The sequence below is a fragment of the Anoplopoma fimbria genome, chromosome 10 (assembly GCF_027596085.1).
Source record: "Anoplopoma fimbria isolate UVic2021 breed Golden Eagle Sablefish chromosome 10, Afim_UVic_2022, whole genome shotgun sequence".
Taxonomy (NCBI): Eukaryota; Metazoa; Chordata; class Actinopteri; order Perciformes; family Anoplopomatidae; genus Anoplopoma; species Anoplopoma fimbria.
Window position 1 is genome coordinate 12305823 of NC_072458.1, and position 26124 is coordinate 12331946.

Here is a 26124-nt window from a genome sequence, read left to right on the forward strand (position 1 = left end):
GGAACTAATGAAAGTTGTTCTTCCTCATTTGGTTGGTTGCAGTATTCTTTTTTTCCAACCTTTATAAAAATTGTCCATTCACAATCATTATTTTCTTCCATCTTCTTCTGCTGGGAGTGGTTGTCTTGATCACATCCCTGAGACAGTAGGGGACAATTATCTGATCATAGTCACTGTTTAACCTGTCCTACACATGAACTACTCATTTATTTTCCCACAATTTTTTAAATCAAATAGTCATTTTAAATCAAAAGTGCTATCACAGAAGTATTCCTACTGTATTTTAATTTTTATCACATAATGTAAATTCACTACGGCTGTATAAATCATTGGTAGCTAACTCTCAAAGAAAATAATTATAATTTATTATAATATAATCTTGAGAAAATCAATCCAGGGAGACTAAATTTTACTTAATTCATGATTAAATGATAAGCAATATATAATCTCTCAAAATGACAATTTCTGACCATTTCCATCACAGAAGTGCTACGTACACGCATTAAACTGAACTTTAACATTTCTCTTGTGTTAAACATGTAGAGCCAGGCCCTGGGAAGCCCTACTTGACCTGATCTCACACACACACACACACACACACACACATCACAGCACAGTGAAATATCGTGGAGCCATTCAGGTCAACGCAGTCCAGGTTGTCTAGCGGTCTGTTGCTCAGTGCGACCCGTGTGTCCGTGCTGGTGTTTTTAGAGTGTGCTCGGGGACCGGCAGAGTTTACATAGCAGCCATCTTGCTGGCCTCTCTGACCCCACTCAGGTAGGCCCCTGTCACAGTCTGAGGGAAATGTCTGTTGGTGGCCTGGTGACAAAAAAAACCATCTGTTTTTAGAGTCTGATATACAAAACCCTTATATGATAGAAAGGAAACGGCGACCAAATATCTGATATCATAATAACTTCTATGAGCACAAACAATAGTAATTCGTATTGACAAAGCTTTCTTCACTCAAGGTCCACTTACTAGGTTTTGAAATCAATTTTTTTATTATCATTTCATCCTTAGAAAGCTCTGGAAAAGCTTGCACTGTAAATTGAACTTGAAATTAAAGTTTAGATTATTTCATCTAACTTCTATTTCAACTTCAGTTTCAATAGTGTCCTTTTCATTCAGAAATGTTACAGTAAGAAAAACACAGTTGTAAATAATAACATTGATGATGTCTGATTTCCATTTAGCCAGATTCCTGGTATTGTGCATGCTGGCTCACTGACATAGGCATGGTCTACTAGGACACTTTAATAGAATGGAGTCATCATTAATGTTATTAGTAACACCTGTGATTTTCTGCTGTGAAAAGGCCTGTTGATATGGAAAATGCTGTATGGAAAATAAAGTGGGAAAAAAACTCACCATAATACTGTCAAATAAATCTCACACTACCACTTTATATAAAGAGACGTTTCTAAACAAATTTGATAAAATAAATAAAAACAGGTAAAATCAGAGTCACCTCTCCAGCAAAGAACACTTTTCCCTGCACGTCTTCAGCGAGGATATCGTAGGCCTCTCCACTTCCCCCCGTCTTCACAAAGCTGTAGGACATCTGGGACCACATGTCTTTGCTCCAATGAGTGACAAAGAAATGCAGCGGCTCTGGGACGTCCTATCAGGGATGACGGACAGTAGTTAACAACAGTAATGAGAGAAACACTCAAATAACACAAATATATCTGAAACATAAAGGTAATGGGTATATTTGTTTTTTGGAGAGAAAATGTGCAGTGATATTCTTAATTTTTTAGGAACTCTGGGACTTAATATGCGTCTCAACTGAAGGAATCAGGGTCTAAGTTTAGTTCCTGGACTATAGTTCATACCTTTGTATGGCTGTTCTGTTCTGCTGATGGACCAGGAACTATGAGAGTGGAGGTGTACTTCTACTTTTTAACAACCATTCAAACATCAGTAGTAGAGAAATAAGTTACAAACAATGTCCTTGTGTTGTTGCACATCTTTAAAAGCCGTCACTTGTCAAGGGTCTAACTGAAAGTGAAAAGTGACATTTAGCTCCTAATTTAGCCCCTAAATGAATTCGTAGGACTATTTGGTTGAAAGAGCCCTTTCATGCTTCAGTTACTTTATTGTTGAGCTTACTGTCCATCAGTTTTCCAGAATAAAATAACAATAATAAGCAATCAAACGGGACGGCATTACCTGCTCTTTGAAAAGCTCACGCAGCACCTTCATGCACTCGTCCACCACCTCCTTGTCCTCCATGTCCCGGACAGCAGGCACAGCGTCCCCAGTGATAACAGACATGAGGACAGCCTGCTTCCCCTACACACAGACACACACACACACACACACACACACACACACACACACACACACACACACACACACACACACACACACACACACACACACACACACACACACACACACACACACACACACACACACACACACACACACACACACACACACACACACACACACACACACACACACACACACACACACACACACACTCTTGTATTCCAACATGAATAATTCAAACCTATTTGCCCTAGGAACAGGTATCTTATGTGTGATTTCTGACAGGGAATATAAAATGCATTTTCTGAGTGGTACGACATTGTCTTGCCGTGTGGATAAAAAAAGAGAAAACACAAACCTGTGGCTCCACGTCATAGAAGACACTGAACATGCCCCTCTTGTCGGGACCTGGTGGTATGTGGCCAAAGTAGTCTGCCCCTTGGATTTTGTTGTCCCAGAATCTGTACGGGAACTGGAGAGCAATCTGAAAGATGTTTTAAAAAAAGAATTAAAGCATCTGCAAGGAGGCAACTTTTCTAATCAGCAGGCCACTGTTGTTACTTTGGCCTCATAACTTGATGTAAAATAAATTCTCCAACGTTTGCATGGTGGCTTGTACTTACAATGAATCACAAATACACATTAAAACAATTGTTACCTTTTCTATGATACCGGCTCCCAGACTGTGGATTGCTTTCAGTTTCCTTTCAGGAAGCGCTGGGTGGAACTGAATCAAGTTCTTCTGGAGCAAAGTCAACGGAACTGTAACGAGAACCTAAAAGAGTAACAGTACACCATGTTAATCAGCATTGAATACAAGCAACATTCTCTCAAATGGTAAGTTTTCTAAGATAACATCTTGAGATGATGATACACATTATATAGAACATTTATCATGTGTTTACCTTCTGTGCTGTCCACTGGGACCCGTTGGAGGAGGTAACTTTGACCACATCACCTGAGTAATCAATGGCTTGAACCTGGGTTTGAAAAAAATAAATAAAAGTACACCACCTGACCTTTAACATTGAGATTTCTCTATGTAGCAATCAACTTAGGGTAAGAAAGGTAAAAGCAGCAGCGGACTGAATAAGACTGAATTACAGACCGGGCACTTTGTGCGGATGTCGAGACCCTCGGCCAGTTTGTGGAGCAAAGCGGAGTAGCCCTTGGTGAGTAACGTGTGGTCTCCTGAGAACTGGGCAAAGAACTCATTGTGGTCCCAAGATCTTGCCGATACCTACAAAAAAAAAAAAAAAATGTAATCACAATTCCCTTGAAGACGCACTATCAAAACCCACACAAACAAAATGCATAGAATGCAGACCCAAGAGTTCCCTTTATGCAATAAAAAAAGACAATACCTCCACATCTCAAACACACTGACACACACAATATTGTTATCCTCTTCTTTGGTTAATGCTTCCCTGATTCTACAGGCAGACATGTAGGACGTATTCATAGCAGTTAACCAGCTTGAATTTTCTTCATTTACTTAAAATTGAATAGCAATGGATACTTCAGTTGATTATAAAAACTGAAAAATCCAGAATTCCTTCAGTGTCTGACTTTTCCACACCTGGTCTAATGTGCTTCCACAGGCGTACTCCAGGTTGCTGAGGTGAAACTGAAGCACCTTCTCCTCCAACTCACTGAACTGGATCCCAGACTCCTGAAGGAAGTTCTTCTTCACCTCCTGGACCTTTTCTGTGGAGATAAAAACCTACATATTAAGTATCTCTAAACGCTGACCAAACTGTTTTTATTTTGTATTTAGGATAATGTTTTGCGGAGCGTTTGGGGGCAAAACCCCAGCACCTCCCCCCCAGCTCCCTCCTCACCCACCAGTGCCTTCACGGACTTGCCCCCTCTACCTTCAGGAACTCCTCACCCCCCCGAAAACCTCACATTTAGGATCCAACACCCTCCAAACCCGACATACGTTTGGGTGATCGGGCCTTTTCTGCTGCTGCCCCTAGACTATGGAACGCCCTCCCTGACCACCTGAGGGCTCCACAGACTACAGCTCTTTTTAAACGGAACCTCAAAACCCATCTCTTTAAAAGAGCATTTAGCTAAACTTTCTTTGAGGTTCCCCCTTTTAATAGTTTTTTGTTATTTTTTTCTCTGTAGCACTTTGAGATTCTTGAATATAAAGTGCATTATAAATAAAATTTATTATTATTATTATTATTATTACCTCTCAGTGGCTTATCCTGGGTCTGCGACTTGTCCTTCCTCCATTCTGACACCACATCCAGGATGGCGTTGAAGTGGAAGTCCATGCGCTTGTCGATGGCCTGGTCAGTAACCTGCCCCCCCTCCTGAAAGAGGTCACACCGCTCCCCCAACTTGTGCATCTTGATGCCCATCTGCAACAGATGATCGAACAGAGCTGAAATTAAAATCCCAGAGTGCACATATGAAGATTCTTTTTTTCCCCAGACATCTCTTACCTGTTCACACATCAGGGCGATGGGGTTGTTTACGCAGCCATTGACGATTTGAGCTCCTCGGCCCACAGTGACGCCCAGAGAAGTATCGTCCCACACGCGGCCTCCGATTCTCTCCCTAGCCTCGAGCACCACCACCTGTAAACCGAAGAGAGCAAACAGCACAATGACGAGGGAACGGGGTGAAACAGGAGGTCAGAGAAGATCTAACGACACTTACCTGAGTGCCAAAGTTTTGCAGCTGCCGTGCAGCAGCCAGCCCTGAAGCCCCGGCGCCAATGACAATAACGTTCCTCTGCAAAGATGATAAATGTGGCTGTAAGTTTTAACTAAATAAATGACAGAAAAAAGCTTTTAAATCAAGTAAGGATGAGAACACTCACAGAGCAGTGTCTTTCAGGGAGTAGAGGCCGCTTCACCGCCAGCACGCCAGTGTTGATGAGGCCCTTCCTGGTCATGAAGTGGAGCACCCGGTCCATCTCCTGCACGCAGCGCACACGCACCAACCCCCGGACAATGATGTGCACAGCACACTTCTGGGAAGTTAGCACCTCCTTTATGAAAAACAGGAGAAGCTGTTTTGTCTTTGGAGTCTTATATTCCCTCTTTTTTTTTTTGTCCTCCAAGAGGTGACAATGTGATAGACAAAGACAAACTAGTTATTTACATGCCAAGTCCAAAACCTCAAAAAGGTGAAAACTTGTAAGCAGTTTGTCTGCATTGTACCTTGCAGTTCTTGTGCCAGGAGGCCAAAATTAGGTTGCGTAATGCCAAATACATGGTGGGATCGCGGGAAAACTCTGGGAACTCGTAAAGCTCATCCAGCTCCATCATATCAGGCCGAACGCACAGAGCCTTCCCGCACTCATTGGGCTGATAGAAGGGCTGGAAGTACGGACACAGGCCTGGAACTGAGGGCGAGAACAATCATGGTTACTACAACACATTACTACGGGCTTTAGACTGATATCTCTTAATTGGAAGATGATAAATTTCCAGTGGGAACATTTCCATTCTTCTCACACCTGCAGACTCACTTTGTGGCTGGACGGCTCTGCAGTGATCAGTCCTGAGCTCAGACAGAGACGGGTTGCTGGCAGAGCCGGACGGACTCATCCCCACGCAGTCCGGGTAGTAGGCGGCGAGGAACGGGATGGCTGGACTGTCTTTGAACAACGGAGGCAAAATCAACATGGAATGCCACCAGTTGTCAGACACCTCTGCCACCCTCTGTGAGAACGAGACAGCATGAAAGAGGCAGTTTTTAGAAACAACTCCTTACAAGCTGCATTTGATTTTGTGATAACTGCTATGATTCCAAAACACAGATCAGCAGCTTACTAAGTCTTCTGGTTGGGAGCACTGGTCCGGTCCCTCAGTCTGCAGGAGGAGACACAATATTACTTTTCCTCAAAATGTAACTTGTGAAAAGCCTGTTGATTTTTATTCACATTTCCTGTTTACCTTGATGTTGTTGATCTTCAATCCACAGCGGTACGTTGCTGCTAGGGAAGCAGTGAGTTGGATCTCCTTGGTCAGCTGACGCCACTTCCTACAGTCCGGTTTAGTACACTGAACCTGAAAGGAACACATTCCTAATGACCATTGCTGTATTTACTGATATGGATAACCTGGTTCGACTGGTAAACAGGAACCAGGGAGGCTGCCTGCGCTTACCCAGAATGGTAGCTGCTGATCTGCCATGAAAGCTTTAAGACTGGGCTCACTTTTCCCGTTACTAGTCCAAACCTTCTTCCACGAAGCAAAGATCTCATAGCCATCTTTGTGACTGCCAAAGACGCGGAAAAAAAGTTAATTTTGTGGCCCGTTTGTTCATTGATATTATGCGAGTATTTGTTCTGTCAACATTACCTTCTGTAGTAGTGGTCAAAACATTCGTTGCAAAAATGCTCCCCGCAGGACAGATGGTACCAGCGAGACGTGTATCCATTTTTAGCACACCTGAGAAGAGACGGAAGAATTCAATCTGTGTCTTTAAAAAAAGGGAGCGACTGAGTTGAGATCTGATTTCTGTTGTACAGAGAAACATGCTACCTGTCAGATGCACTTGCAAAACAAACTGGGTACGTGGCAGAGCATCCAGCCTTCTCGCACTTTCTGTACTTCTTCTCGGACTGGTCGTCTTCCTCCTCCGTGTCTGTGGCTTTTCTTTTGCTCTAAAAAGAGGGTGGAGAAAGTCATCACCGAACTCATTTTAATTCATAGAGCACTTTAAACTCGGGATGCAGGCCTTAAATGTAGGGGGGGGGAAAGACCAGTGGACTGTTGGAATTGGTAGAAGAAGAGAAAAAATTGGATCGGCACATCCCTACTACAAACACAACACAGTTGACCCAACCTGCTGTAGAGGTGGAACAAAAGAAATTAGAGGAGAGGGAAAGAAACCAAAGACTAATATGAAAATGTTCAGCAAACAACAAGAATATTCACACAAGCAGGTTAGGTTTGTTCTTTCTTTCAACTTAGAGAGATAATTCTGCCATCAAGCATTTGTTGACCTGAAGAAGAGGTCTTGAGGGTCTGTTAGTTTATGTAAATGTTATACTCTAAGGGTAAGTTTTTTTTGGTTTTTTTCAATAAAGCAGTGAAAAGGGAGGATGCATTTTTGGATAATGTGACCCCGATGGCAACATATAAATTAGAGCTAGAGTAATATATCGGCCGATCTATAGGTACTGGCAAATATGTCAGCTGACAATTAAAATTGCAGTACAAATATGCCAACGATATATTCCAAACAGTGTCCCCTATCTATAGCAAGAGGTTGGAGGTGACATGCGGAGGCGTGTGGTTCATGTTTTGTGTTCTTAAACACTGGGCCAAAGGACACCAAACAAGATTATTTTCAACATTACACTCCTCCGCGTTCTTAGTTAGTATGTTGGTCATAATTCTTTAAATAAGTGTATTTATCAAAAACAAATCTAATGACACTATGAGACGGACTTACCATGTAAAACACAACATCACTGGTTTTGAATCCAGCCGGACCTTTGTTTCACATCTCGCGTGTCCCTCTCGAATATATAGTGTCGATTAAAGACAGAAAAGCCCCCCAAAATAATCTTTGGAGAGAAAAAAAACTGTCGACTATTGATTTGGATTTTCTAAACTCTCAAATATCAGTATCGGCCTAAAAAACTCAAGATCGGTCGGGCATAAACAAAATTGGCAAAAGTGAGAACCGTGAGCAGACAGACAGGTTGACAGAGCTCGCGGCAGCTTACCTGTCCCGGTGGAGGGTTGTTGGTGCGCTTCACCCGCACATTGATCTGCCTCCCAGAGGAGCGCAGGGTCTGGCCGTCCCCCGGTGACTCCCCGGAGCTCCTCTTCCTGGCTCGCCGAGCATTCCCAGAGGCATTCCCAGAATAGTCTAAACATTATATACACACAATGTACATATTTAACAGTGGACAATGCAGTGCAGCTCAGGTCAAATGGGGCCTCTATTACGGCTGATAAGGGCTCTTTCTGACATATAACATGATGTATCATATTAACGGAACTAATAACGAATTGACCACAGTGAGAGAAACACGAGATTATATTGATAGTAAACACAGCAAAGGTGGCGACACATTAGCAAGATCTTTAAACCAGGCACACAATGTCCGCTTGTCACATTTAGCATTTAGCAGTGCGTAGCAGGGCGCTATGAACACTGACCTGCATCCGACAGCATGGCTGGCTGCGGTATTTCTTCAAAAACACGGTGGTTATTTGACGTTAATGTGAGTTTCTTAGATGCTTTCTTAAATTGTTAGTATTCGTCACCCTTTTATTGTTGTGGGGGGAAATCAATGCGCTGTTGTTGCGAAAATACCACTTCCTGTTTAAAGGAGGAAATGGGCGTTTCGTTGTATGATTAGTTTTGAGCTACGCTGCTCGCCGTCCTACAAGGTAACCATGGCAACTGTAGTAACTTTACGCCGTCAGACTGGGCATCGTAGAGACAGGTGACCTACGACTGGCTGTATTCATTGAGGCGTTCATCATCAGAGTTGTGTGACTAGAATGCAACGCGCAACTCGTTAAAGATACCTCGTTGTTACACCGAGGTTGGAAAGTAAGCTTGGACGAGGCAGAATTCAAATGAACCGACAATGTATAAAGTGAGTATTTAAAGATTTAAAGCAAGAAGAAATTTTGGAAATGGATTCAGGCAAAACTGTGCACAGAAGAAAACCGGACATTCCTGCAATCAGACATATGCAAGAGGTAAACAAGTCCTGTACTCCTTGGAAGGTTTAAATGAAGTATGTCCTCTAGTTCTCAGTTAAAACGCACCATTGGCTGTGGTGGAAGAGGTATTGTTATATTTTACTTAATACCCAATATAAAGATACTCTGCCACAAGTAAACTTTCATTCAAAATCATACCTGCATAATGGTGCTATCAAGAAAATGAACTTAAAAGAATAAAAGTAAAAGCAAAGGGGTTCTGTCATTGTTACATTATTATATATTATAGCCTTTTATTAGTTCATTATGAATCATTAAATAACATTTGTAATGCATTTCAATGTTGAAACTTTTTATACACTGCTCGAAGGTTATTTTACTATATAACAATGCATTGTATTTTATATATTCATCATTGGTTTTTAAAATCTCAACCTGCAAAGTATGCCTGACTACAGGTATCAAATGAATGTAGTGAATAAACACTTCACAGGAGAAAAACAAACAATGGTGGATGCAACAGTGACACCACACCGAGGATGGGAGAAAATAACCAAGACGGAAAACAGCACAAATCAAAGCGTTGAAGAAGTTCAGAAACAATTAAGCCTTAAGAATATGGTACAATAATCCCAAAATGTATGGATAAACAGTTGAAACAAATAGCTCAAATTAAGCCATAAACCATTGATAAATAGTTGAAAAGGGTGAGATAAAAACAGCTAAAAGTGAAGGATAAACCATTAAGGGGTTCGTCTGAGCTAATGACGTAATGGGTAAGGCTAAATAATTTGCTAAGAGTAATGGGTCAACAGTTGAAATAGTTTTTAAACGTTAGCTGAAATTAATGATTAAACAATTGCAATACTTAGCTTAAAGTTAGCTGAAAGTTACATAATGGGTAAATAGTTTGAATAGTTATCTAAATGTTAGCTCAAAGTAATAGGTAAACATTTGACTAATATTGAAGTAGCAATCTCAAAGATTTAAATATATGTCTCCAGTCACTGTATATATCCAAAGGAGGTAACACAATGATGATTGAACCTGTGGCCTACTGATGAAAGTATTGCAATATTTACATATTTGCACTATTATGAAATGGTGTCTGTGGTGACATTCTCAGAGTTCTCCCTCAAAAGCATACACACTAAAAATGGAACTATGCACACAATTCATGAATCTTAAAGCTCCTGTGTCAACAGAAAGACATGCATAGTTACATTGGAGAAAAGCTATAACAGTTTATAGTACTGTAAGTATTCAAATGATTTGTCTGTATCCATTATACAAAGTTACTGTTATATGAATACCCGTGTATTTGTGTTAAATATTATTAAGATATATGATTTATTATCACATCAAGTATACATAAATGGAACTGTTATTTTTACATAGAAGTGTAGTGATTACCTGTTGCAAATTTAAATATGACCCTTATTGCCAGATGGAACAAATAATGGCTATGAATTGGGTTATTATAATAGGGTTAAAATCATTACAAAATGTTGGATATTAATGTTATTCATATGCTATGGACAATATTTGACTTCATCTATAATGGACTAAGTGTTTGCAAATAAAGTGCAGTGAACTTAACCAAACTAAATATTATAATTGATTATATATATAACTTATTTACAGAGTACCATTAGTTTGCCTCTACCTAGTGCCATGAAGAGAGGTCAGAAGCTTGTCGCACGTTTCCAAAAGGAGCCAATGGCTAAAAAAGGCTAGGAGACCAAATATTACTTGAGATGTTTGGATATTTTGATGCACAAAAGAAAAACATCATCAGAATAAGAATGATGATTATTATTTGTATTATTTTTGTGACAAACTTGTGTTCAAGTATGTCTGTCACCAAAGAAGACAGAAGACAGTGTACACTTGGACCTAAACTGTAATTTCTCCACAGGTTGGTGTTAAAAGTCTTGAACTCAGTAAGGTGATTCGTCTTCTTGAAGATCCTTTGACAGTAAGTTAAACTAGAATGTCATCAGACTTTTTTTCAGTTTTAAGCTATATAAAATGTAATTCATCTTTACATCTGATTGTTCTTTCTACTATAGGCTAACTTGAAGGAGAGGCACCTTTTTGTACTGAAGAAACTACTGAAGAGAAGCCAAATTGGCTTTGTATCCTTTATTCTTCTGATATACACTTCTGAAAACACAGACTTCTCTTAGAAGTGTCTATCTTTTCCAGAATAAATCTCTCTCAGGTGTCACACACAGCAGCCGGTTGTTAAACCGTCATCATTACTGTCCCCTGGTACAGAGATGGAAATAGATTTTCCTCTCATCCAACCTGAACACAGAGCCAAACGTCGTTCCCAAGGCTCTAATTTACTGCTGTACTGCCGTGTCTGTCAGCATTTTCCATGTTCAGAAATAACCCCAGTTATCATGAGGACTCTTTGCCCCATCACTTCCCCTTCCTCACTGGGATTTATCGACGTAAATGTTTTGCCAAAGTGTTACAATTTCTTAACTTTTTTCAAGCTATTGAAGGAGCTGACAGGCATCGCCAAAATACTAAACATCTGTGCTGAGAAAGTGACCGATCATCCTGAATATGTGCCCATTCTGTGTGAGGCACTTCAAATTTGTAGGTAAGAAACTCAGATATTTCAAGCCTACGTGGAAAAGACTGAAGGTTTTTGTGTGTGTCATCGTCTGACTCTGAACATCAACGTGTTGCTTTGCTTCCTCTCAGGCTTCCCTTCCTGAAGGAGAAAGTATCTGATGAACTGAACTACGCTCTGGACGTGAAAGAGTTCCTCTCTCACATGGGTACACAGATCACTCATTAAATGTATTTCATAGTTATATATTAAATTGCCATTTACCATTTTCAAAATCATTTGTTCAGCTCCTAGCAGCCACTCATTCGCATTCCTTCAATATGATATGAAAATGTATTTGAAGACTTGAAACTTAAAGGATAAGACTGGCTACATTATATTCGCTGAGAGCGTATTGGTGGAACACAGCACCAAGCCCATTGGTTCCTTCTGAAGATATCAATCTTCAACAACATGTCACAAAGTAACAAATAATCAAAAAAAAGAAGTAATTTGCTAAAACAGCTGAAGCTTCTGACAAGCATAACCATAACAGGAGTAAACGGTGCATTATAGAGTGTTATTTTCAGTGGCAGATAAACACACATTTGCTGAGTATTTCCTGCAGCAGGAAAAGAGATTTGTTGACAAAAAAAAAAAGTAAAATATCACCAGGCGTACTCTTTATAATAGATCGCCCATCAGTGGGAACATCATGTGCCATGTATTTTGTGTCCAGGTTAAATTATCCTTGTCTAGTAACACAGTGTTTTGGTGCTTGAAATGCAGTGGCCGAATCGTTTTTAATGCTAAGATATAACAAAGTCCACATTATCCTCCATATATGTTTTACTCTGGTTTCTGTGATTACCTTCAAATGTTTTATTTACATTGTTAAAGACTGATTTGGTCCAGTTCCTCCAAACGGGAGTGACGATGAGGAGTGACTCTGACAGTGTTTCTGTTGGCAGGCTGTCTGATGAGGGTGTCCCATGCTGAAGTGAGACAGCAGATAGTTGAGTCTGTGAAATCATTCTACAGCTGTGTGGCTCCTAGACAGCTGCTTGACGGTACGGACCGTCTAACCAAGCCAACGCCTCGGACTTTCCCCTCTGGCAACCGATTTTCTAGACTTTCACTGAGTGAGGTTTTCTCATGGCTTCTGTGGTGGCATGCTTGTGCCTTTCTTTCTTACTTTCCTTTTTGTTCTCTCTTCTTCTTCTTCTTCTTCTTCTTCTTCTTCTTCTTCTTCTTCTTCTTCTTCTTCTTCTTCTTCTTCTTCTTCTTCTTCTTCTTCTTCTTCTTCTTCTTCTTCTCCTCCTCCTCCTCCTCCTCCTCCTCCTCCTCCTCATTCAGACTTACTGATACATCACAAGGCTGATGTTATGAACTGGTCCTTAAATCAGTTAGGCTGTTTTTTTTTTTAATTCTTTTGAATATATTTTTCTTTTCAACTACTATTATTATAGTTTCGTTAATTTTGTATCATTTTTTTTGTTATTGCTGTTGTACTTGTAAGCCCAATTTCCTGTTAAAATGCCCTTCTTTTTGTCTTTGTATTTTCTCTCGTCCTCTCTTTAGTTTGTATCTTACAGCTTATTTATTTTACTCTTATTATCTCTGCAGGGCTTCAGCCAACATCACCAGGCTACAGGCTGCAGCTGCTGGAGCACAGTGACCTGGCTCAGACGTTGATCCTCTCTCTGGCCGCTCTGGAGAACCAGCCTGCCGTCAAGCTGCAGCTCCTGCAGACACTTCAGATCCTCTCTAGCTCCTCTGGTCAGTGACTGATTTTACTCTACGGAGGAGGGGATCTGTCAGACATGTCAATCCAGCCTCGTTCATTAGATAAAGTAGCCGGCTCTCAAGTGCATAAATCATCTTGTGAACAAATAACAATCAGACAAATAATCAAAACAGTTATTTTAAGTGTCCTTGTGTCAATGTCAGCAGGTCAGTGGGTTGTTTTATCATCACTCACATTAATTGCATTTCATTTTACAAACACAGATATAAACTGCGCGTTGATACTGAAAGCAGGAGGAGCAGAGACGATCTGTCTCCACATGAACGAACCCGACCCGTCCGGCCAGGTCCTGTTCCGCTCCTCTGAGATCCTCTGGAACCTGCTGGAGAGAGGCAGCAAGGAGGTCGCTGCTCAGCTCAGCAGTATGGAGTGTGTCATGTATGTGTCTCCTGTGGGTTTAAGATGTTTCCATACGTGGCTGATGAGGACAGTGTGTGCTTGTAGAGGTCATTTCACTGAATCACCTTTTATTAAATCGTTAATATATCCTGAAATGGTCATCTTCCTTTCCCTTGCGCGTCCCTTTAAAAGAAGATGCTACGGTGTCAATCAAGGACTAAAATGTATGTGTCAAAAACTGCCATAAAATCATATATTACTGTTTTATTACTGAGTTAAATATTTTAACCAACTTCAGTCCTGTGTTTTTCACAGTCTGGGATATGTCAATGATTAGCAATTTTGATTGCATCAAACACTGCAGTGCTCCATAACAACAGCAGCAATGCCCCTGGTGGATACTAAGAAAAAGGCATGTAATTGTCTGCTAGGGAAACATGAGGAAATGATTCAAAGGAAAATGGTCCCAAGGAAAATTCTGAAACCAGGACTTTAGATTGAAGCCTGCCATAATAGAATGCATAGTGGTTTTAATGGGTTTCAATTGGGACGTGTCTGAGTGTCTGTATTTAGGTACACAGTTTAGACTTATTGTAGGGTTGCAGTTGAACTTAAAAAATTTGAAGAAATAAGAAGCCTCACGCCTTTGCCAAAATGATTGCGTTGTGCATTAGTGTAGACAAAATGATTAACATTTTCAAATTAAAAAGCTAAGAATGTGCAAATGAATGCACAATGGTTAACATTTTTCAAGAAGCATTGAGAGGAAGTTATCTAAGTCAAGTTTGTGCTCCCATTCTGTATAAATAGATATTCGACTTATTATTTTCTGTTTGTTGGTTCTTTAGATCCCTGAAAGAAGCATTTCTTCACCAGCTGATCAACGGTTCCCGACACTCTGACCTCCAACTCAGAAACGATCTGCTTGTGATCACAACTCTCATCGCAGGAAATCCTAATTCTCTGCTCATTGTAAGTTCATGATAAGTGATTGTATAATGGAAACATACTGCAGCTGACATTCGTAGACTCATAACTGCCCAGCACATTTAAAAGGTGTGTGAAATGTGCCACTACCGTACGTTGACATTGTGTTTCTTATCTTCAGGAGAGCTTATTTGCCAAACAGCTTGTGGTTTTGGCCACATTTCCAGAGCGTGAGGCCACTATTTACTGCTTCATTTCATTTCTACATTTAGAGTTCAGTAGCATTTTCTGTGATAACAAAATTGCTTCCTTTATGTTTTAGTGAAAAGTTACAACCCTTTGGTCCGCAACCTCAAGCTCACCTACAGTAACGAAGACTTGAAAATGAAGAAGTTGCTTTTTAATCTGTTGGTTTTGATGTCAAAGGACTTTGCTGCTCTGCAGGTCAGACCCACACTCAATTAGAATTGTTAAAAAAAAAGTTTCAACGTGACACCCAACCTGTTTTCTTCTCACAGCTTTATAAAGAGGAAACAGTTATGGTGGCCCTGCTGACACTCGTGAAGCCGCCCGCTGCCTCATCTGAGCGCCAGTCAGCATCACGTCAGTGGTCCTCGGTCCAGCGGGAGGAGCTCCAGCTTCAGGCGCTGGCCACCCTCTGCACCGTCGCTCCGCTCATGTTGGACGACTACATGTCCTGTCAAGGGAACGCTTGTCTGCTGCTCCTGCTGGACTGGTGCGTCGCTCAAGGTGAGGACACTGCAAAACATGTGGTTTTGTAGGTCAACTGACATCCTAAAAATAAAAAATAATTCAGGGATGACATTTAATTTGAAACTTCAAATGCAACATCTCAAATGCAAAAAAATAAAACTGTAGCCCTTAGACAATGTTTGCACCTGCAGGTTTCATAATTTGGGTATATTAGCCCTTTTGTCATAAAATAACAGTATAATTGCTATAATTTTCCTCCAGATGCTTTCTTTGGTCAGGGTCACAGCTCGCATGGCGAAGGAGGAAGAGGCAGCACGAAGGCTCAGATGCGCCATTGTATCAGGGTGCTGAGATCTATGACGTCTTTAGGAGAAGACTCAGTCAACCAGGACTTTTGTGATCAAGGAACCATCAACCATTTCTTGGGTAAATCTAATCAAAACTTGCACAACACCAGTAGAAACATGTTTCTTAAATGCACAGTGTGTACGGTTTGGTGGCTGGCTAGCGGTGTGGATGCAGATTGCAACCCACTGAATACCCCTGGCTCACTCCTCCCTTTCAAAGACTGAGGTAATATGAGCTGCCGAGTGCAAAACCGTGGTAACGCCGTTCACCTCGCTAAGAGGTCACCCTTACCATAACAACCCACTTTAGGAGCAACAGAATTCAGAACGTGCCTCACAATACCGCAGTGTCACAAAGCATGTCAAAGAACCAAGGAGGCCCTCAGGTAATAAAAAAAAACATGAAATGCTCTCTATAGAGCAAGGGTTCAGTTTGTACGTTCTGGGCTACTGTAGAAACATGGATGTGCAACACGGCGGACTCAAAAAAGAACTCAAGAACACAACAGTTCTTAGTTTCAGGTGATTGTACACTAATAAAAACATAGTTATGAATATCATATTTAATTTCTGCTAATAGATCCTTCAAAATGCTACACATTGGTCCTTTAAAAAACGTAGTCAACACAGACTTACCTGTCTATTTTCTCAGGGATTTTGATGCAGATGGAAGCGGGTCCTGATGAGGAGGATGTAACCACTCTGGAGATAAAGTCAGATATTCAACTGATACTTTCAGCGCTGTGTGAGAACGACATGCACAGAAAGGTAAAGCGGAGAGCCTGATGAAAGCACTTTGTAACTAACCTGTTGAATTCTACAACTACTGTGCGACAACTAGTTCAACTTAAAGCCATCACTTTTATGTGAGTATAGCATATTTGAAATCTGTTTGAATTGATGGACAAGAGGACGATTTTTTGTTCCTAAAATCTAAACAAAGCTACTTTAATTAACACATTAATACATTTTAGATTTTTGCATTAGGGCCTCAAGTGAAAACCATATATGTAAAACATTTTTTTATTATTGATCCATACTCTTATATATGCCAGCAACTTTAAACACTGATATGATTTAACTGTCTTTGTGTTTATATTTGTCAGCTAGATGTCATCTCATGCTCGGATCAGAACATTACACTTTCAGTTACAGTTTTCGAACATACAGTATCTCCACATTGACAGTCCTGTGATGTCGCTCAACAGGAGCTGTTTGGATCAGAAGGAGTTGAGATGGCAATTCACTTCTTGAAGAAAGGCTGCGCCAAGTTCTACAGCGGTCTGGGACACAACAAGCTCATCCTCTCCACAGTGGACTGCGTGTGGTCAGTGCAGCTGAACATCAGCAACAGTTTCAAAGATTAACTGCCTAACTGTTTTAATTTATGTTAGTTATTATGATGAAACATACCAACAAATGCCCTGTTCACACTTGTCATGTCCAGAATCAATTGAAAATCTGGCTGCATAAACATGTCCTCCTTAGCCAAAGACATGTTGAATTGGGACCAAGGCCTTGTGTCCAAATATGGGTTCGGAAATCAGATCTGAATCTGCCTAATGTGTTGCATGCGTGTGTGTAACTGTTACCACTTTGATGTTTTTTTTCCTGTTCATTTTCAGTTTTTACACAAAGATGCAATTCATTTAAAAGGGATAATGAATGGTGTTGATTATTAACTTAAACTCAAACTTAATCCAGAGGAATATGTATGGTATTTAACTTCATCATAAATTTAATAAACAAAATTAAGGTTAAGAACATACTGAACTCTCACCTCATCTCCACACTCAACCTTATATCATCATTATACCCTTTTTGCTTTTGGCTTTTCCATTTTTGTAGAGTTTTCTGAACAGTCTAAGACACATGAAGTGCCAAAATATTAAAATAAAATTATGTGGTTTTCGTGATTTTGGTAGACAAACAGGAATCAAATGACTCACTGATTATTTTCTGTTGATCATTTTTGTGTGTATCCCATCAGGTCCTGTATTGTGGGCTGCTACACCACAGAAGATTACTTTTTGGCTAAAGAGGGGGCGTGCCTTCTGTTGGACTTACTCAGTGTAAGTGGATGATTGATTTCAAACTGAATAATTTATTGTGTTTGTGTGTCCATAAACATCTAAATATAAAGAACTGATATGAAACTATTTGGCCATCTCTCTCTCTCTCGCTCTCTCCAAAAGTCGAGCCCCAGATGCGTACACTGCAACGTTCTCGCCACCCTGCTGGAGCTTTGTGACAACCCGAACACTCTGTCTCACATCCTGAGCTGGAGGGATGCTGGCGGTCAGACCGCTCCCAGATTCCTGCTGCAGCTGTGGATGGACGAGGAGGAGGAGCTGAAAGTCAGCCGAAACAGACACGGAGGGATCGTAGGTAGGTCTGCAACGAGACCTTAAACAAGAAAGAGTCAATGACAAGACTGTGAGGAAGTACATGAGTGTACATGTACGTCTATTAAGTATGGAAGTGCCGTGTATCTTGACTGACCTGTTGGTTAGAGTAAACGGAAGCCTTTAAAGAACATGTTTCAACTTATTCTCTGATGTACATAACAGACCGGAACCAGTCATACTTTTCATACGACTGAAAGTGCAGGACAAAGTGCCAAGTGTTAAAAAACTGTCAATTAGGAGCCGGACAAACGCTAATCAAAGGATTAAACAATAATCCTACTTTGAATCCTGTTTGATAAAACTTGAAACTGCAATAGCACAATTTTTTTTGCACCATAAATCTCATAATTATACATCTTTCCCTCTTATCTTATTTTTTACTTTTTTACTTCAAGACCCCCAGGTACCCATCCTCAGTCATTACCAGCAGGAGGAGACCCAGCTTTCATTTCCTGCTAACACGCCGAGTGCAGCGGTGCTGGAGGTGTCAGAGAACCTGCGGTTAAAGATTTACTCCATCTTCTGCAAACTTGGTAAAGCAGTTATTAAAGACGTCTACCAGTAAACACAGTGTCACGTATTTAAACAGCACATCAACACCTATAAATATGTAGATAAATCTATTTTTATCATATGGCCCAGAAGCCGTAGTCTATGTGAACTTATACAGCCTAAATTTAGCCATAATGTCTTTAAATAGTTAATTGGTACTACTGGGAGGGTTTTTGAGTTGTCAGTTAAGTTATCAATTTCCGGAATGCTACACATTTCAATGATGTATACAGGAACAGTATTTTCAGTTGAGGCAATTTAAAATTAACAGTACAGTAAATTTGGCAACAACAAAATATGCTGAACTTTTAAAACTATGCTGAAAAAAAATTACTTTTGCCACTTTTGCAGGTTTTCAAGACCTTCCTGGATTGTCGAGAAAACATTATGTGACCTTGAGCATCGTCAGGAGATACCTTGACTTCAAGGTAGAGCTGCTGTTTGTTAAGCAAAGAAAATGTGCTGGATCTGAAAATAGTTGTGTTGTCACCAGTTTTCATCAGGATTATGTCATTTTTACGTCGTCAGAATGATTTGGTATTCAAAATGTTCTAATCATGTCAAAATTATCATTATACAAGCTTTCATTTTTTTTGATATGCAAGATGTATAATTAAACTCTCAAATAATGGCAGACTGCCAGCAATGCTTCTGTTTGAGACACAGAAAGATTATAAACATTGAGGCGTCTGTCGCGGTGCTGTAGGTCGGTGAGGTGTGGGACGAGATCCGCAGGGAGCTGAATCTGGACGGTGTGAGGCCGATCACCCCCGACGAGGAGGCCCTGAGTACCATCTGTCAGATTGCAGAGGACACGGCGAGGAGGGTCGCGGCAGAACAGAACAGCATCCTGGAGCAACAGGAGAAGGAAGACATCGGCGAGGAGGAGCTCATGTACACGGAGGTGCTGACACTTTCATTCAGTAATCGCAAAGAGTAGAACGTCTGTGAAAGTCAGCTGAATAAGGAGATTTCCTTCGAATAAAAGCACGCTTTGTTTCTAGAGTCGATATGTTGGTGTAGATATGTTGTTTTTTTCTCATAAACTATCGCACAAACTTATATGGGAAAAAATCTGGCAAATGTATTCCCACAAGTGACTGTGAGTTGGCATTTTTTGCATATTTTGAAGATATTAGTCTGAGTACAGCCTTTATGCGTTCTTGTAAATTTAAATTAATTCATATTGACACTGAAAGCAAGTCTCTGGAACTTGAACTTATCCTTGTAGAAACAGCAGACATCTTTTTTTTGTTCATTTGCAATCTGACTCACACTTTTCTTTTCTTTCTTTGTGTTGCAGATTAAGTCTCATTGGAAGCAGCGGGAGTTAATAGCCAAGTCATGGGACCGTTACGTTGCCAAGACTTCAAACTATGAGATCCTGAAGGTTATATCTTTAACATCCTCAGATATAACTCATCAATGCTATTGCAAAGAAACAATTTGAAGAACAATGTTTTTGTTTTTGTACAGGAAGTAAAAGCACAGAGGGAGAATTACATTGAATCATCCAGAACCAAAGCAAAGCACCAGGACGTTGCAGCTCATCCTACAGAGGTATCTCACTGACACACAACATTTTGCAGTATAGTATTGTACTGCTCACAGTCAGTAATTTAGCTTTAGGAGATAAAACCTGCAGTTCAGCAAAGTGGTTGAACCAGGTTTTCTGACTTTAACTGACTTCTACTGGCAAACAGGGAAAGCTGTAACAATATCTTCTGCATAGACCTCTCACAGGACCCAATACTCATCTGGCCTTGAATAACAGTAAAAAAACAAGAACTATCAAACCATAAAGTCTCCCTGATACACTAGCTGATAAAAGCAGAGAATACAACAGTAAATTTAGTAAGGAGGTAATGTGCATTATACTAATGCTTTGTCATTTGATTTTTAGGTTTGGAAATTAAATTCTATATCAAAATGTCAGAAACTGTTTTAAAAAGCCATATTATTAACATTAATAATTGGTCATTTTTGGCACTGAGGCTGTACAAATACTACTTTTTTAAATAAATCAAGGCAGTGAAATCAGTTCAAATGTATCTACAACTCTTAAAAGGAACAATAAGTAGGATTTGTTCCCAGCTCAATGAGGGTCACGGTGCTCCCCAGCAGGTGAAAGCAACCCCAGATTCAAAATCATTTTGGAACATATATTGTACGCTTGGCGTTTAGTCTTGCATATATTTGTGTTTTTGATGCTGTGCCTGCCATTTCGGTAGTTCTGTCTTCAATGCCTGCTTACAATCTGGCACCTGGTCGCTACATTTGTGAGGAGGTAGACGCCAAGAAACGTCCCGAACACAGCAAAAAATTATAATAATACAGCCAAAAGGCAGGGCAAGGGTGTTGATACAGACACAGCCACACTCTTCTAGTGGGTCAAAAGTGAGTCAACGTGATGTTTTTTAAGAAAATCCAACTAACTGTGCCTGTAAGTCACCAGCTGTGCAGAACAACAGGGAGACGTACTCACTGAGGATCTCACTGAAGATTCACACATGCTGTGATGTCTTGATGTGTGTTTCAGCATTTTATCGGGAGGGTGATGTCTGTAGAGAGGACAGGCGCTCAGGGGCCCGCAGGAGTGAAGCTGACGCTGGCCAGAGCTCCCATCAAGGCTGCAGGTCAGGACGAAGTGGGAGCCACGAGTCAGGACCCGGAATACTTCAGCACTGTATCTGTTAAAGACTGATGTTTCATACAAAACCTTTACATTGTTATCGCACCTTTATTTTATCTTGTAGACTTGAATGCACAGCCAACAAACCAAACTTTGCAGCACATTCACACATTTATTACAAATAGATTTGTATTTCTAATGGCTTCTAATTCATTCCCAGCTTCTGTACATACTGAAGTGCTTTATTTGACTCTGGCTGCAAATGCAGACATAACGTCACTTGATGTGCACAATCAGCACCTTGTAGTCTAGTCCACCAATTCAACAGTCACACACAGTAAACTGACTGGCCTCTGTGGCACTACAACTGTTAAATTGAATGTGTAATAATAAAACAACATGCATGTTTTTTCAGATAACATGAAATGTAATTTGATTTGAAATTCAGATCATTAAACACAGAATTAAAACATTTCTATGCATTCCTTCTTCAACATGCTTTTTTTATATAACCAATGGGGCACCATGAACAGTGACACCCTTAAACAATCAATGTGGCATCATGGATACTGAGGACTTATGTAACACCAAAATATCAAACCCTGAATTACATTTTAGATTTAAAAAATCTAATTATCTCCAGTAAAGGTTGATCCTCGTGTGTCAAAGGCTTCAAGGGCATCCAGAAGGTCCATTTAGGACGGTTGTTAAAAAGTGTTCTCTTTATAGTGTTTGGGGTTACATAAGTCCCTGCAGCGCATTAACACACATGTTCCTTCAAGCGTGCAACATGCTGCACAGAGCCTCTTCTTCTCTCTCTGCTCTCACCCGTTTTACCGACTGGATGACCAAATGGTCTCTGACAGGCCGCGGCTCTTGGTGCAGCTTTGTGAGCGTGTGTGTGTGTTGAGCCTCATCAGACTGGGACGTTCACACTGCACAAAGGAGCTGGGACACACGGAAGCCCTCTTCAGTACGCCACGCTGCCGCTGTTTGTTCAGGCTGCTGAGGGGCTTCACATGCTGTCTGTCTGTCTGCTAACGCTGAGCTGCTGAAGCCGTCGATGAAGGTGAGGGTGAGCTTCTTCGGGTGCTCGTCAACTCCCAGAGCACCCGATAACTTCAAACTGTGAGGCAGACTTTTGTTTCACCTAAAGACTGAGAAATAACTCTTTGGTAATTTGGAACAACTTAAAAATCACTCAGCTTGGATTTATGTTCACATTTTAAAGACATTTTAATCAAATCAATTTAAAAAGTTGATCATTTTAAGGTTCATCAGTGAACATGATATATTTTTGCTTGATTTTAACAACTTTATTGTGTTTAGAAAATGTGTAACAATTAACTCATTAGGCCTTTGTCTGCACGAAGGAGTTATTAACAATATTTAACACAGATAAAAACTGTATTTAATGGTACATAACCGAAGGCAACATGCAATGTTCTGGTGAGGAAAGGCTGCTTTAATATTTTATCGATTAGAGTATGACTTGCAAAGAAGACGTTAGATGATTTATGATGAAAAGCCCTTATGTGAAAGTACAAAATATTTTGAGATTTGCTTCCTTTTGCTTTAGGCTGTAAGAATCCCTGTCATTTTCTGTTTTTCCGAAAGTAAATTATAAAACCTTTTTGGTTTAATGTGGCTCAATTACTTCCAGATGATCCAATGATAAACTACACAGCGAAATGTCATTGCAACTTCTGTTTTTAAAGACAAGTTGTTTCAGGGTCCAAGATCCTCCCAAGGGGTCTCAAGATGAATCTCAGAGGTGATAAGATGATAAATGGGACAGACTAGAAGAAAAAAAATATATTTCTGTTACAGGTATATCTGAACATTTTGACTGACTTTACTCAACAAAACTAACCCCCTTGGTAGTTCTTGAGATCCTTAAAGATATATTCACATGAAATGATCTGAGAATAGAAATTCACTCAGATCATCTGAGAGAACTCACAGATCTAAAAAGTTCAGGAATTTACTGATGTTGAATACTTACTTTAATACTACTTAAAAGAAGTGTTAGAATACTACAGCTACAATGTACATTACATTACATTACATTACATTTGGCAGACGCTTTTATCCAAAGCGACTTACAATAAGTGTATTCAACATAGGTATTCAAGAGAACTACTAGTCACCATAAGTCATAAGTGCATCTCCTTTCTTAAACAAGCATCTTAAAGCATAAGCCAGAGCAAAAGTATAGTGCAGAAGCAAATTACTACGAAAACAATAATTGCAACAAACTAATACGAATACAATAAGTGCAACAAACTAATACGAATGCAATAAGTGCAACAAACTAATACGAATGCAATAAGTGCTACGAGGAAGGCTCAGGGTAGTATTTCTTGAAGAGGTGAGTTTTCAGCCTGCGCCGAAAGATGGGCAGCGACTCTGCTGTCCTGACGTCAGTGGGGAGTTCATTCCACCACTGTGGGGCCAGGACAGAAAAAAGCTGTGACCGGGTCGATCGCCCGCAGGGACCTCTGAGCGACGGGGCAACCAATCGTGAAGTGGTCGGGCGGGGGTGTAGGGCTTGACCATGGCCTGGAGATAGGAAGGGGCTGTTCCTTTCACTGCCCTGTAGGCTAGCACCAGAGTCTTAAACTGGATGCGAGCTCTTACAGGGAGCCAGTGTAGAGACTGTACTTAAACTCACGCTAGTCTGATCAGAGAGCTGTTGAAGTTGTAGTATGCAACTTTATTTTCCACATGAAAGCCAAACTTAAATATCTCAACATTTACAGCATGAACATTGGACATATATTCATGTTCCTCTCAGGATTAATCGTAATGTAAACATGAACTTGTGGAGAAGTGGTGACGTTTTTTCTTCCCCTGCAGGAAGGTTGTTGGCTCGTCTTGAGAAGCTCCAGCAGCAGAAATGATCATCAGATTGGGGAGACTGACACCAGGATACTTCCGTCTCCTCCAGGTGGGTCACAACCATTTAGAACACTTCAGTTTTATTTCTGTCTTCATGTTTCATTTGACTGGTCTCCATAGATTTGTTCACTCAAATTTATAACACCGAGAAAAATGTTGTATCAAAAATAAATCAATCCTCTCAGTGAAAGTAAATATATTTGGTGTTCATGGTTGACAGATTATCTTCATACATTTTTTATAGAAATGCTTTGAATTGAGCGAGTAAATCAATATTTTACAGAGAGCTGCTGCAGCCTGTCTCAGGAGGTTACGTTTTATATAACCTGTTCAGACTCACAGCCTTTTACACAGCTCGTGTAAAAGGCTGCACGGAAGAGAGTCTGTTCTTAAACTGGCACTACCATTACAGGATGACAAAATCTGGGATTTTTTAAATTATTTTAATTATACCAATTGGACATGGTGTGTCATGTCCATTAGTGACATGGTTCGAAGTAGTGTGGACATGGCCTAACTAAAAATTGTTGTACTAAACTGAACACAGAGATTTACAAGAGAAAAGCCAGTTTCAGATGAACAGGAGGCATTTATGTGGGATAATTCACAGTAGCAGACATGTCCAAATGAAAAAGACAGGTGATATGACAGATTGTTTACTTGTTAATTGAATGCCACCTAGGGCAGAACTTGAATATTTCCACATTTGGTGTCCAATATAGTGTTAACAAGACTCAAAGCCTACAGCTATGCTAGCAGCACCGTGAGGCTGCAGTGCTTTGAGCTAAATGCTCATGTCAACATGCTAACATGCTGATGTTTAGCATGTATAATGTTGACCATGTTCGCCTTTTTAGTTTAACCTGTTAGCAGGCTAGCATTTGCTAATCCGCACTTAACACAAAGTGCAGCTGAGGCTGATGGGAACATCCTTAGTTTAGCAGGTATTCGGTCATAAATCAAAGTATTGGACAAATTATAAGATTGACTCGATGATGTCACTGGATGGAAAGTCACCAAAGTTATCATGATTTATCCTGAGAGGAACATGAATATCTGTCCAATATTCATGCTGTAAATGTTGAGATATTTAAGTTTGGCTTTCATGTGGAAAATAAAGTTGCATACAACTTCAACAGCTCTCTGATCAGACTAGCGTGAGTTTAAATACAGTCTGTCTTTATATTTCTGTCCTGTGTGCAGAGGCAGGTCTCAGGTGAGGTCCGGATGCAGCCACAGAGCAGTCTCATCAATCCCATCGCCATGACGATGGCCACCGTGGGGATGGGAATGTCTCTGTACAGCGCCAGGCAGATGGCAGAGAGAGTAAATCTGAAACGTCCAGCTGCCTGGGATCAGTGAGCAGCTATGTAGGCGTTTTATGTGACAGCTTGTTTGTTTGTGTACGTTGCAGAGGGTTTGAGATTTTGGACGTCGAGAGAGTTCATGTGTTTTGTGGTTTTGCTTGAAGGACAAGTCTAAGTGTCCCAGGAGGAAAAATGTGAGTCATTGTTCAGTTCCAGCAGGAAAATTTGTAATTTAGTCAAACAATGTACCCTTTCTTTGCAATCTCAACATTTATAAGAAAATATAAGCCTGTAGTGAGCCTGTAGTTTGACCACTCGTGCAGCTTTTCCTTAATTTCACCAGGGAATGTATTTTTCATTCAATAAATTAGCGTAGACAAGCTTAGCATGAAATTCTGCTTTTATTATTTCCTGCAATTTAAAGTGTGATAAAACGTGTTTCATAAAAATAACCACTGAAAATCTAATCTAAAATCAATATGTAGGAAATTCTCTTAGCACACAAGCTTGTATTTATTATTATATATTCGTCACATCACAAACATACACTTCCCTGCACTTAAGCATTTTAAATTGAGATTGTACATCCTAAAGTAGCATCCCTTTGAATATTTATTTACGAAGTAGACTATAAGCAGCTAAAATAATAGCTGTTCTCATCAAGGCATCTTCAGTTTGATCAATTAAA

The 26124-nt window shown here is 40.3% G+C and overlaps 2 protein-coding genes across 2 annotated transcripts; one reads left to right on the forward strand and one right to left on the reverse strand.

The window, feature by feature from the left end:
• Positions 1–449: 449 nt before the first annotated feature.
• Positions 450–8569, reverse strand: LOC129097495 (lysine-specific histone demethylase 2). Its single transcript, XM_054606374.1, has 21 exons — positions 8421–8569; positions 7982–8127; positions 6789–6910; positions 6606–6695; positions 6411–6522; positions 6198–6311; positions 6075–6113; positions 5771–5963; positions 5460–5644; positions 5117–5287; positions 4954–5028; positions 4737–4871; positions 4481–4652; positions 3860–3987; positions 3389–3520; positions 3186–3260; positions 2939–3055; positions 2639–2764; positions 2176–2298; positions 1472–1624; positions 450–819 (listed from the first exon to the last, which is right to left on the reverse strand). Exons 1-21 carry the CDS (start codon positions 8434–8436, stop codon positions 736–738), a joined length of 2508 nt encoding a protein of 835 aa, XP_054462349.1. The 5' UTR covers positions 8437–8569; the 3' UTR covers positions 450–735.
• Positions 8570–8615: 46 nt separating this feature from the next.
• Positions 8616–22372, forward strand: LOC129097672 (cilia- and flagella-associated protein 69-like). The gene is made up of 24 exons (XM_054606580.1): positions 8616–8654; positions 8889–8972; positions 10855–10914; positions 11009–11074; positions 11441–11550; positions 11655–11731; positions 12474–12644; positions 13129–13281; positions 13513–13687; positions 14497–14620; positions 14757–14805; positions 14898–15019; positions 15094–15325; positions 15551–15715; positions 16289–16404; positions 16845–16963; positions 17627–17708; positions 17832–18024; positions 18440–18577; positions 18948–19024; positions 19303–19500; positions 19900–19986; positions 20073–20156; positions 21136–22372. The coding sequence occupies exons 1-24, from the start codon at positions 8616–8618 to the stop codon at positions 21298–21300; spliced, it is 2886 nt and encodes a 961-aa protein (XP_054462555.1). The 3' UTR covers positions 21301–22372.
• The last annotated feature ends 3752 nt before the right edge of the window (positions 22373–26124 follow it).

Excerpts from the sequence above, each read along its gene's own strand:
- LOC129097495 (XM_054606374.1), bottom strand. Across the intron at positions 6,114-6,197 it reads TGAAGATCAACAACATCAAG|ACTGAGGGACCGGACCAGTG; the intron begins GTAAACAGGAAA and ends CTCCTCCTGCAG. Across the intron at positions 2,765-2,938 it reads GAGCCGGTATCATAGAAAAG|ATTGCTCTCCAGTTCCCGTA; the intron begins GTAACAATTGTT and ends AACATCTTTCAG.
- LOC129097672 (XM_054606580.1), top strand. The coding sequence starts at position 8,616 with ATGATTAGTTTTGAGCTACGCTGCTCGCCGTCCTACAAG. Across the intron at positions 15,326-15,550 it reads GGACTGGTGCGTCGCTCAAG|ATGCTTTCTTTGGTCAGGGT; the intron begins GTGAGGACACTG and ends ATTTTCCTCCAG. Across the intron at positions 17,709-17,831 it reads TTCTGTTGGACTTACTCAGT|TCGAGCCCCAGATGCGTACA; the intron begins GTAAGTGGATGA and ends TCTCTCCAAAAG.